Below are 12,674 nucleotides of genomic sequence, written 5' to 3'. Positions count from 1 at the left end.
TTTATTTTAGTTTCATTGTATTTATTTAGACAATTTATTTTGTAACTATTCCCTGTGTTTTGTATAAAGCCTGTTTTGACTACGCAAGTTTTATTTATTTCGGTGCACGCTGCGATAACACACACCGACACACTGCTCTATGTGAGGGTTTTACAACCACAACTTAAGGCGGAACTAATAATTGTAAATGTAGTGCAGCTAACTCACTAGTGAGGAGGAGAGAGGGACTCAAACCAACAAGGACAGAAGACTAGTGGCTCTAGTGAGGAGGAGAGAGAGAGAGAGAGAGAGAGAGGGACTCAAACCAACAAGGACAGAAGACTAGTGGCTCTAGTGAGGAGGAGAGAGAGAGAGAGAGGGACTCAAACCAACAAGGACAGAAGACTAGTGGCTCTAGCGAGGAGGAGAGAGAGAGCTGGATGGGGTCTTGCATTTCCTTTCAGGCCATGAGCGAGGAAGGGGCAGGGCAGTTTATTGGGAATGCCGTCAGATTCACTGGATGTCATACAGTGATAACGGTCCGTGGTGTCTGACATATCCCCCTTTCTTTAGATTCAAATGTATTGTCATCATACAGCACAAGTACAGTACAACAAAAATAAGTTTGGCATCCAACCAGAGTGTAACAGTAAAGTGCAATAGTAATATACAATGTACAGGTGATTAAACTGGGTATAAAATATATAAATGAGTACTACTGAGTAATAGTGCTAATCAGATGTATGTACAGAGAGTTGTAGTATTAATATGTACAGTGATACAGGTATACAAACACTATGGTTAGTCATACTGGCCAGCAGTGTAACTAGTAAGAGTAGGTAAGGCCGGGGTATACAGATATGTAAAAAGGATTATATGCAGGTATGTACAGACAGATGTGCATATATATATATATATACTGTATATACAGCATCATTGCACATGCTGTCACTATATGCATGTGTATAAGTATAACTATTTTTATCTTACCTCATTTTATATTTCACTTTGATGTTACTACTACTATCTATTGTTACCATTCTTGTATGCATTGATGTACTCTGTTGAGTCTGAGCTCGAAACACAAGAATTTCATTACCTGCCATGCCCCCCTGTATTGTTGTGTATTTGACAAATAAAGAACTTGAACTATAGGTATATAGAAGGATTACATGCAGGTATTAAGTAACAACAATGTACAGGGAGGGTTGTACCTCTGGTCTGGTTTTGCCGAAAAGTCACCTACTATTTTAAGCTTTGCTTGACTGGTCAGTGTGGTGAGTGAGTGACAGAGGAAGGGGTGAGGACAGGCCATTGATTCGGTCAGTGATGATAAAATAAGTGATGACAGGAACCAGTCAGCAGCAGCAGCGTTGAGAAGCTTGCGCTAGTCAGCAGCAGCAGCGCTGAGAAGCTCACGCTAGTCAGCAGTAGTAGTGTTGAGAAGCTCACGCTAGTCAGCAGTAGCAGTGTTGAGAAGCTCACGCTAGTCAGCAGTAGTGTTGAGAAGCTCGCGCTAGTCAGCAGCAGTGTTGAGAAGCTCGCGCTAGTCAGCAGTAGTAGTGTTGAGAAGCTCGCGCTAGTCAGCAGTAGCAGTGTTGAGAAGCTCACGCTAGTCAGCAGTAGTGTTGAGAAGCTCACGCTAGTCAGCAGTAGTAGTGTTGAGAAGCTCGCGCTAGTCAGCAGTAGTGTTGAGAAGCTCACGCTAGTCAGCAGTAGTAGTGTTGAGAAGCTTGCGCTAGTCAGCAGTAGCAGTGTTGAGAAGCTCGCGCTAGTCAGCAGCAGCAGCGCTGAGAAGCTCACGCTAGTCAGCAGTAGTAGTGTTGAGAAGCTCACGCTAGTCAGCAGTAGTGTTGAGAAGCTCACGCTAGTCAGCAGTAGTAGTGTTGAGAAGCTGACGCTAGTCAGCAGTAGTAGTGTTGAGAAGCTCACGTTAGTCAGCAGTAGTAGTGTTGAGAAGCTTGCGCTAGTCAGCAGTAGTAGTGTTGAGAAGCTCACGCTAGTCAGCAGTAGCAGTGTTGAGAAGCTCGCGCTAGTCAGCAGTAGCAGTGTTGAGAAGCTCGCGCTAGTCAGCAGTAGCAGTGTTGAGAAGCTCGCGCTAGTCAGCAGTAGTAGTATTGAGAAGCTTGCGCTAGTCAGCAGTAGCAGTGTTGAGAAGCTCGCGCTAGTCAGCAGTAGTAGTATTGAGAAGCTCGCGCTAGTCAGCAGTAGTAGTATTGAGAAGCTCGCGCTAGTCAGCAGTAGTAGTATTGAGAAGCTCGCGCTAGTCAGCAGTAGAAGTGTTGAGAAGCTTGCGCTAGTCAGCAGCAGCGTTGAGAAGCTTGCGCTAGTCAGCAGCAGTGTTGAGAAGCTCGCGCTAGTCAGCACAGCGTTGAGAAGCTCGCGCTAGTCAGCAGTAGCAGTATGAGGGCCGACGTTCCACTCTACTGGTTAAAGTTGCTTACTCGTGAGTAGTACGTTCGTTGATAAAGAAAAATACTGTCCACAGCCGCTCCAGTGTAAAACAACCATATCCAAATAGTTTATTTCTCTTCCACAGTGAAGTCTTTCTTTACAGAAGTGGTCCTAAAGCTATTTTCCTAAATATTCACGTTACTACTACAAGGTAAGAAAACTGTATTTTCCAGGGCGGCTACGTGGTGACAAGGCGCTCACCACGAATACTGGAGACGCTGGGTTCGCCTGTTCGAGCCCAGCGCTCCACATTGCTTTCAGTTTAGCTGGTCATCCGTACTAATCCACATTGGCAGTATTAGGGGGTGGGAAAACTGAGGGGTGGGGATCGGGCGTTGTGGACAGCGACTCCTACAGGTCGGTTGGTGCGCCTGCGCAGTAGAATCAGGAAGCAACAGGGCGGGGCCCCTCCAAAGCCCAGACCCCCGACGCTGAAAGATCGAGCCGCGCAGGTGGAAAGATGCGACTGCTGTTACCTCGAGTATCGGAGGGGACTCGTGCTATGTATGACTTAGTCCACATTGCAGCCGGCTTGTGGGAGGCAAGAAACGGCGTTCAAAGACGGGATGGTTGAATTGGACGATACGAAAATTGGGATGGGAGAAAAGTTGAAAATGGGAGAAAAAGTGGATAAAAAAAATAAAACTGTATTTTCCCAGTCTCCAAAATCACCGCCGACTCGACACATGAAAATTCCTCCACACTGGAAAGCCCTAAATCAACTTGCCGGCTCTTTCCACAGCAAAAAGGTAGGCTTGGCACCTTGGTTGAGAAATGCAGGCTTAAGTCTTTGTTGTTGAGTCTATGTGTTCAGTCGTGTTCAGTCCTGTTTCAAGGTACACACTCTGTTCTTCTTCTTCTTCTTATTTGAATTTCCGGCAGAGTAGACGCATCGTGGCGTATTACTGCCCTCCGCAATTCTTTTTATGGGCTCTTCTTCTTCTCCTTCTCCTTCTTCACCTTCTTTTTCTTCTTCTACTGGACCCCGTCATCAACTACATTGTCCATTGGAGTGCAGCTACTGCTGCTACTTCCTGTCTGAGCCCCCCTCCGCGGGACCCACCTTGCCCCCTACTATCTTATCCTGGGCTGCTTTGTCCCTCGCAGCCTTGTCCCTCGCAGCCCCCTCAGCCAATTCGCTATACACCACCTCCCAGTCCAGACCTTCCAATCCCAGATGTTGAACCGCTATCCTAACAATCATCTTCACCATCGCTGTTTTACCCTTAGCCTCTGCCATACCCGTAACTACCCCTGCCACGAAGGCCACAATACCTAATTTCTCCTCCCTTCCCCTCTCTCTTTCCACCTGCTCTACCCTCACTGCCAAATGCCCTCCTTCAACCCCCTGCACCCTTTCTTGGCTACCCTGACCTGCCCTGCTAACCGCCCCAGCATACGTCAACTTACCCTCCCTTCTCTCCGATCCGCGACCTCCTTCATCATCACCTCGCACCCCCTAAACGCTACACTATGCTCCCCACCACAACTACAGCACTTCGGCTTCACTCCCTCTCCACACTCCCCATATTCATGTTCCCCACCACACCTAGCGCACCTCAGCCCCTTCCTACACGTGGTAGCTATGTGGCCAAACTCCTGGCACCTATAGCACCTAAGAGGATCATGAACAAATTCCCTAACCCTATACATCCTATGCCCCACAAACACCTCCCTAGGAACAACCCCACCCTCAAACGTAATCACTACCGTCCCCGTCACTGCCCTCTCCGCTCCCCTCTTCATCCTTTCTGCACTCTTAACTATGCCATTACGCCCGTCCTCCATTAGCTCTTTCACCAGCTGCTCTACTGTAACCTCGACCGGTACCCCAGCTATCACCCCCTTACATCCCCCCCCCCTCTTCTCCCCTACTCTCGCCACCTTACTTATACCCACCCCCCCAATGCCCCGCATCGTCCTAGCCACCTCCACCTGCCCCTCACTACCACACCCTACGGCCAGATTCCCATCCCACAAAACTTTCACGTACTTTACCTCTCCTAGTCGCGCGGCAATGAGTTTGGGCCACTCGAGCCTACCTACCTTCCCCTCACCCCTCTCCCCCTCAAGCCTGACCACTATATGGATCACTTCCTCTTTTGCCACATCTTTTCCAGCACCATCGTCTCCCGGCCCACTTGAGCTATCGTCCCCCACTTTCTTCCTCTTCCCCCCTTCTCCCCCCCTCTCCTCCCCCTACTCTCACCCTTGCCCTGACTATCCCCATCGCTGTCGTTCCTCTCCGTCCGCTTCTTCCTCTTCTTCCCCACCGTTTCCCACCCCTCCTCCTCCCTCTCTTCTTTCTCACTCTCCTCCCCACTGTACTCCGACCCCTCGCCCTCCCACTGATCGCGAATATCGGTCGTTCTGGAAATTCGTAGCTCCATTTGCCGTTCTTCCTCTTCCTTCTTCTTCTTCTTTACAGCTTGTTCTTCTCTCCTCTCATCCCCTTTGACACAGCAATACGATGGGCAAGGCTTGGCCACCGTTCCACAGCAAACGTACTTTCCCATGCCGCTCTTTCCACCACCATGTCTTCTTCTTCTTCTTCTTTTTTGACTTTCCGGCAGAGTAGACGCATCGTGGCGTATTACTGTTGTGGACTATATATAGAGACACAAATGTTCTAGAATGTTTGGTTATGACATCATACGGTGACATCACGAATGTTCTAGAATGTTCGGTTATGACATCATACGGTGACATCACGAATGTTCCGGAACGTTCGATCATGACATCATACTGTGACATCACACATGTTCTAGAACGTTCGGTCATGACATCATACTGTGACGCCACAAATGTTCTATTATGACAAATAAGCCGGTTCAATGACTTTATCTAAATCCAATCAATATTCCTAATGCCGTTTCAATGTAAGGTTATAAAAATAAACATAAACATTCATACAATACAATAACCTAAATATATAGCTTTGTTTTATTTTTTTATATTTTTTTAATTATCTTTTTCCCCCTCCTTCTTTTTTCCGATTTTTCTCCCATCCCACTGTTAGTCGTTATGCCAATTCCCAACCCCCTTCCTGGTTGTAGCGCACTTTCCCCTACTGTTGGTCCAAGAGGCCGGAGACTATCACATGCTTTCCTCCGACGCATGTGCAGCCAGCCGGCAGCCAGTCTGGCCGCGCAGATTCTCACTGGGAGAGTGTAACGTGTGGGAGGCCGCACTACCTCTCTCCAGATCCTACCCTCGCTGAGCAGGCGCTCCGACCGAACTGTAGGGGTCGCTGTCCACAACGCCCAGGACCCACCCGCCAGCTTTCCCCACTCCCTAATACTGCCAATTGTATTAGTGTGCGCGACAACACAGTAGCAGTGTTGAGATCTCGCGCTAGTCAGCAGTAGCAGTGTTGAGAAGCTCGCGCTAGTCAGCAGTCTCGCACTAGTCAGCAGTAGCAGCGTTGAGAAGCTCGCGCTAGTCAGCAGTCTCGCGCTAGTCAGCAGTAGTAGTGTTGAGAAGCTTGCGCTAGTCAGCAGCAGTAGTGTTGAGAAGCTTGCGCTAGTCAGCAGTAGCAGTGTTGAGAAGCTTGCGCTAGTCAGCAGCAGTAGTGTTGAGAAGCTTGCGCTAGTCAGCAGTAGCAGTGTTGAGAAGCTTGCGCTAGTCAGCAGTAGTAGTGTTGAGAAGCTTGCGCTAGTCAGCAGCAGCAGCGTTGAGAAGCTCACGCTAGTCAGCAGTAGTAGTGTTGAGAAGCTCGCGCTAGTCAGCAGTACTGTTGAGAAGCTCGTGCTAGTCAGCAGTAGTAGTGTTCAGAAGCTTGCGCTAGTCAGCAGCAGCAGTGTTGAGAAGCTCGCGCTAGTCAGCAGTAGTAGTATTGAGAAGCTCGCGCTAGTCAGCAGTAGTAGCGTTCAAAAGCTTGCGCTAGTCAGCAATAGCAGTGTTGAGAAGCTTGCGCTAGTCAGCAGTAGTAGTGTTGAGAAGCTCACGCTAGTCAGCAGTCTCGCACTAGTCAGCAGTAGCAGCAGTGTTGATCTCGCGCTAGTCAGAAGTCTCACGCTAGTCAGCAGTCTCGCGCTAGTCAGCAGTAGCAGCAGTGTTGAGATCTCGCGCTAGTCAGCAGTCTCGCGCTAGTCAGCAGTCAGCAGCAGCAGCACGCGCTCTTCAGCCGCGCGCGCTCACGGCACCCCGGCACACTCGCTGCATGATGGCCGAAGGAGGCGGACCCGAGGCGGGCAGCGCGGCACACTCCGAGCCGGGGCCCGTGGTGGTGGTGGTGGCCGCCGCGGCGCAGACACTACCGACACCCACGACGACCGAGAGTCAAAAACAAAGCATTGGCTCACTCCTCAAAACTATTCTACGGAAGGGCGACGAATGGTAAGAGGAATTGGGGCAACGGAACCGGGGGGGACGTTAGCTCAGGCTAGCTTAGCTTAGCTATCGAACTGGCTAGCAACGAAAAACAGCTAACGGTTTAGCTTAGCAACCGTTGGGCTTAATAATAACGACGCAGACACACAGGAGACATCCGAACCTAAACGTTATTAACATGGACAGGTTTGTTGTGTGTGTTCGACATGACGGTTGTTATTAAGCTCCTCGTCGGCTCGCCAGTGTGTTGTGTAGCTTAGCCGCTAGCTAGCTGACTCATTAGGGTGTGATGTCTGACGAGCTAACAGCAGCTACTAGCTAGTAGCCGGCCGGCTGCACGACAACACAGGGCCTGGTTTAGGGTTAGGGCAGGGAGACGGACAACACAGGGCCTGGTTTAGGGTTAGGGCAGGGAGAGAGGACTTCTGTCAGACAGACAGACAACACAGGGCCTGGTTTAGGGTTAGGGCAGGGAGAGAGGAGTTCTGTCAGTCAGACAGACAGTCAACACAGGGCCTGGTTTAGGGTTAGGGCAGGGAGACTGACAACACAGGGCCTGGTTAGGGCAGGGAGAGAGGAGTTCTGTCAGTCAGACAGACAGTCAACACAGGGCCTGGTTAGGGTTAGGGCAGGGAGACTGACAACACAGGGCCTGGTTTAGGGCAGGGAGAGAGGACTTCTGTCAGTCAGACAGACAACACAGGGCCTGGTTAGGGTTAGGGCAGGGAGAGAGGAGTTCTGTCAGTCAGACAGACGGACAACACAGGGCCTGGTTAGGGCAGGGAGAGAGGACTTCTGTCAATCAGACAGACAGACATCACAGGGCCTGGTTAGGGCAGGGATAGAGGAGTTCTGTCAGTCAGTCAGACAGACAACACAGGGCCTGGTTAGGGCAGGGAGAGGGGACTTCTGTCAGTCAGACAGACAACACAGGGCCTGGTTAGGGCAGGGAGAGAGGACTTCTGTCAGACAGACAGACAACACAGGGCCTGGTTAGGGCAGGGAGAGGGGACTTCTGTCAGTCAGACAGACAACACAGGGCCTGGTTAGGGTTAGGGCAGGGAGAGAGGACTTCTGTCAGTCAGACAGACGACACAGGGCCTGGTTAGGGCAGGGAGAGAGGACTTCTGTCAGTCAGACAGACAACACAGGGCCTGGTTAGGGCAGGGAGAGAGGACTTCTGTCAGTCAGACAGACAACACAGGGCCTGGTTAGGGCAGGGAGAGAGGACTTCTGTCAGTCAGACAGACAACACAGGGCCTGGTTAGGGTTAGGGCAGGGAGAGAGGACTTCTGTCAGACAGACAGACAACACAGGGCCTGGTTAGGGCAGGGAGAGAGGACTTCTGTCAGTCAGACAGACAACACAGGGCCTGGTTAGGGTAGGGAGACAGACAACACAGGGCCTGGTTAGGGCAGGGAGACAGACAACACAGGGCCTGGTTAGGGCAGGGAGACAGACAACACAGGGCCTGGTTAGGGCAGGGAGAGGGGACTTCTGTCAGTCAGACAGACAACACTGGGCCTGGTTAGGGCAGGGATAGAAGAGTTCTGTCAGTCAGACAGACAACACTGGGCCTGGTTAGGGCAGGGATAGAAGAGTTCTGTCAGTCAGACAGACAGACGCCACAGGGCCTGGTTAGGGCAGGGAGAGGGGACTTCTGTCAGTCAGACAGACGGACAACACAGGGCCTGGTTAGGGTTAGGGCAGGGAGAGAGGAGTTCTGTCAGTCAGACCGGTTTCCTAACCATCTGGGGAATCTGTTTACCTCGAATCGAGTGTTGTTGCGTAACGCCAACGTTGGTACCGTTACAAACAGTACTGTATATTTGTAGATCTGGTATGTCATAAATGTCTAGATGTAGCAGTACTGTCTATCTGTATGTCATGTGTGTCATATAGGAACCCTGATGTAAACAAGGCGAAAGTCTTTCTCTTGTCTGCATCCCCTTAACTATTGTGTGTATTGAGCTGTACTGTACTGTACCCATTCTGCAATCTGTTAATAACATCAATCAATCAATCAAACCTCCCTGGTCAAATAGTGACGTTAATGGACAACACCAGTTATTGAGATATCCCAAGTTATTAGCATGCTAACATTAACCACTAGCGGTATTTAAAATGATGAGGATCATCACCAGGCCTAACGTTAGATTGACTGTAGCAGCTAAAAGTGTATTAGAGGTTCCAGGCCAGCTATGTAAACGTTGGCTAATGTACAGTATGGAAATGTTATATATATATACTAACTATATGTAACGTAAGTTACAGCGATCTGACAGGCTTTGTCACCCGCAGACAGGCCCCATATATTGAATTATTGGCTAGTCAACAATAGCTGATATGTTCCACACAGTCACTCAAAATAGTTGAGACAATTATAGTCCAGATATAAAAAATGATAGTGAAAGAGTTCTGCCTAGTATGTACATTGCAATGTCATGGCACCATTCTCAGATATGTCTTTATCAAATTATATTTCTGCTGATTTATTCAATTATGGTGATTTACAGGATATTTCACAGTCCGAGACATTACTTCATAGCTAGGCGGATGGTCCTTGATGTTGAAGTGCACACGGAAAGTACTCTACTTCCTTTTAACTGCGTTTAACGGCGTTTCAACCAAGATCATTTTCATCTAGCCACTGTAGCTCGGCCAATATGCATCACTGTATTTTGGCAATATTTACCATTATATAAATGCCCTCAGGCAATTGAACTCATGAACTGCCTTTGTACTATGTGCAATCCTGCTAACGGGCTTATGTTGTTGGAGAGATTCTTACTTATGATGAGATTAAGGCATTCTAGCTCGCTGTTACTACTGTATCTGCAACCTGGTGCACAAGTCAGTTTGTTTAGTGTTACATAATGTACTATCTTGGCAGATGGGCGAATTCTCCTCTACGTTCAGAGTAAGTGTTTATCGTGGCCTTCTTACCAAAGAGCGTTTAAGAAAGAGGGCCAATCATGGGAAATGAAAGGGAGGGCGATGTCCTCGTTAAAAAAAAAGTAAAAAAATCTCCATCAAAGAAGTCATATGTACGCAGTCGCAGTCATCTGTGTAGAATAGCAATCAGCTACTGCTTAAATATCAGGAATGCCCATATCTGTATTGTAAATAAATACATTTGATTTCATATGATGTCAAAAGTAAACTAGCCAAATAGTGAAGCCTAGCTTACTCTTCTTACATAATCATCCAAAGGCAAAATAACGTTAACCCTTTCACTGCCACACGACAGCCGGTTAACCCGTTCACTGTGAAATTTGCGGAGCTAATGATGGAGCATCGCCGTCGGTTGTGTGATGGTAAAGGGCTAACCTTCTGTCGGGTGGCAGTGAAAGGGTTAAAAAGAATCCGTTGAATGACATTCCGAGACATTCCAACATATGTCACAATGTTTCCAAGGCCTTAAACATTGCAAAGCTCTATCAAATATGTACTTTTACTGCTATCGGCAATTTAATCTTATGTCCCAGTTTTTTTTCTGCGGTCTGCATATTTTCCACGGGCTGCTGACCAGAACAACATATCACTTCTTCTTCCTGTCTCTGGTCCTTTCTTCCTGTCTGCTCCTTTCTTCCTGTCTCTGGTCCTTTCTTCCTGTCTCTGCTCCTTTCTTCCTGTCTCTGCTCCTTTCTTCCTGTCTCTGCTCCTTTCTTCCTGTCTCTGCTCCTTTCTTCCTGTCTCTGCTCCTTTCTTCCTGTCTCTGCTCCTTTCTTCCTGTCTCTGCTCCTTTTTTCCTGTCTCTGCTCCTTTCTTCCTGTCTCTGCTCCTTTCTTCCTGTCTCTGCTCCTTTCTTCCTGTCTCTGCTCCTTTCTTCCTGTCTCTGCTCCTTTCTTCCTGTCTCTGCTCCTTTCTTCCTGTCTCTGCTCCTTTCTTCCTGTCTCTGCTCCTACCACAACAACATCTCTCTTCTTCTTCTTCTTCTTCTTCTTCTTCTTCTTCTTCTTCTTCTTCTTCTTCTTCTTCTTCTTCTTCTTCTTCTTCTTCTTCTTCTTCTTCTTCTTCTTCTTCTTCTTCTTCTGTCTTCTTCTTCTTCTTCTTCTTCTGTCTTCTTCTTCTTCTTCTGTCTTCTTCTGTCTTCTTATGTCTTCTTCTTCATCTCTGGTCCTGCTGCTACCACCATAACAATGTCTTAATTCTATCTGTCTCTGCCCCTCCTACCATATAACCTATAGGTCTTCTCACCATGTTTGTTATCACAAATGTGCCTGATGGGCAAAAAACAAATCACAAATGTAGGGCTGAGCGACATGGCCTCTAAAATGATATCACGATATGTTTTTGCTCCATCACGATACACGATATATATTGCGATATTTTGATATTTCCTGATGCTTGATTTAACCCTTTGATGGATACAGTCACGCCAATATGATGATTATATAAACCTCTGTTGTCAAGCCTTGTCAATATATAACCTTGTTCCTCACTAATGGAACTGGTGTCGTGGATCACTCCCCTGGGAGCGTTTCCAGGGTTAGCGGCTAACGTTAGTTAGCTTAGTTAACGGCTAACTTAGTTACCACCTCTCTAGGCGTGTATGTGCGTGTACGTGACGTAAACTGGGCGAGTGTGTGAGGGAGAGAGAGGAGAGCGCTGCGCTAAAGTAAGTCATCTCAGCCACGGCGGCTTAGAAACTGACGTGAGGTTTTGTGCAAAACATCACGATGTCCACGATATGTTTAAAAAGTGTATCGTTAATGTATGCCTAACGCTGTAGCCTACGACAAATCACATGTAGCCTAATACGATGCTAGTTGTTGTGTGTAAAATGTGCTTTTAACTAGCCACTGTACTTGTTTAACTAGCCCACTGTACTTGTCTAACTAGCCACTGTACTTGTTTAACTAGCCACTGTACTTGTTTAACTAGCCACTGTACTTGTTTAACTAGCCACTGTAGTTGTTTAACTAGCCACTGTATTTGTTTAACTAGCCACTGTACTTGTTTAACTAGCCACTGTAGTTGTTTAACTAGCCACTGTACTTGTCTAACTAGCCACTGTACTTGTTTAACTAGCCACTGTAGTTGTTTAACTAGCCACTGTATTTGTTTAACTAGCCACTGTACTTGTTTAACTAGCCACTGTAGTTGTTTAACTAGCCACTGTACTTGTCTAACTAGCCACTGTACTTGTTTAACTAGCCACTGTACTTGTCTAACTAGCCACTGTACTTGTTTAACTAGCCACTGTACTTGTCTCTTCAAAGGTTTCTCATAGACAGCCGGTGGTTCAAACAGTGGAAGAAGTATGTGGGGTTTGACAGCTGGGACATGTACAACGTTGGAGAGCACAACCTCTACCCAGGACCTATTGACAACTCGGGGCTGTTCTCAGGTGAGGCTGGCATTCTGACACAAATCTCAAACCCTGCTTTCTTTTCTTGATCCTCCAATCGCAGCTTTGCTTTCCTCGGACGCTGCTCGCCAGTTTGATTATTTATCACCATAGTGTCTTTATACCGGCGTCACTGCAGTGTTTCCCCACAGGACTTTGTGAGACTGTGGTGGGTGAACCTCAGGCCCTCTAGGGGGGTCCGGGGGCATGCCCCCCTGCAACTTTATTTTTGTACATTTTAAAGTTAAATGCATCAATCTGGTGCACCTTTCTTCCTGTCTCTGGTCCTTTCTTCCTGTCTCTGGTCCTTTCTTCCTGTCTCTGCTCCTTTCTTCCTGTCTCTGCTCCTTTCTTCCTGTCTCTGCTCCTTTCTTCCTGTCTGCTCCTTTCTTCCTGTCTCTGCTCCTTTCTTCCTGTCTGCTCCTTTCTTCCTGTCTCTGGTCCTTTCTTCCTGTCTCTGCTCCTTTCTTCCTGTCTCTGCTCCTTTCTTCCTGTCTCTGCTCCTTTCTTCCTGTCTCTGCTCCTTTCTTCCTGTCTGCTCCTTTCTTCCTGTCTC

At 48.0% G+C, this 12,674-nt stretch overlaps 1 protein-coding gene across 2 annotated transcripts in view; it reads left to right on the top strand.

Annotated features, from left to right (window-relative positions):
- Positions 1–6,595: 6,595 nt before the first annotated feature.
- Positions 6,596–12,674, top strand: part of usp4 (ubiquitin specific peptidase 4 (proto-oncogene)) — a gene marked incomplete at its 5' end in the record, with an annotated part of 114,958 nt that continues 108,879 nt past the window's right edge. For both annotated transcript variants that reach the window (XM_084317440.1, XM_084317439.1), the window contains 2 exons: positions 6,596–6,771; positions 11,991–12,118. In XM_084317440.1, coding sequence (XP_084173566.1) covers positions 6,596–6,771; positions 11,991–12,118 — 304 coding nt within the window. The remainder of the gene's footprint in view (positions 6,772–11,990; positions 12,119–12,674) is intronic.

This window comes from Notolepis coatsorum, assembly GCF_963971535.1.
Source record: "Notolepis coatsorum genome assembly, chromosome: 6".
NCBI classification, from domain to species: domain Eukaryota; kingdom Metazoa; phylum Chordata; class Actinopteri; order Aulopiformes; family Paralepididae; genus Notolepis; species Notolepis coatsorum.
This window is presented reverse-complemented; position numbering and strand designations above follow the sequence as displayed.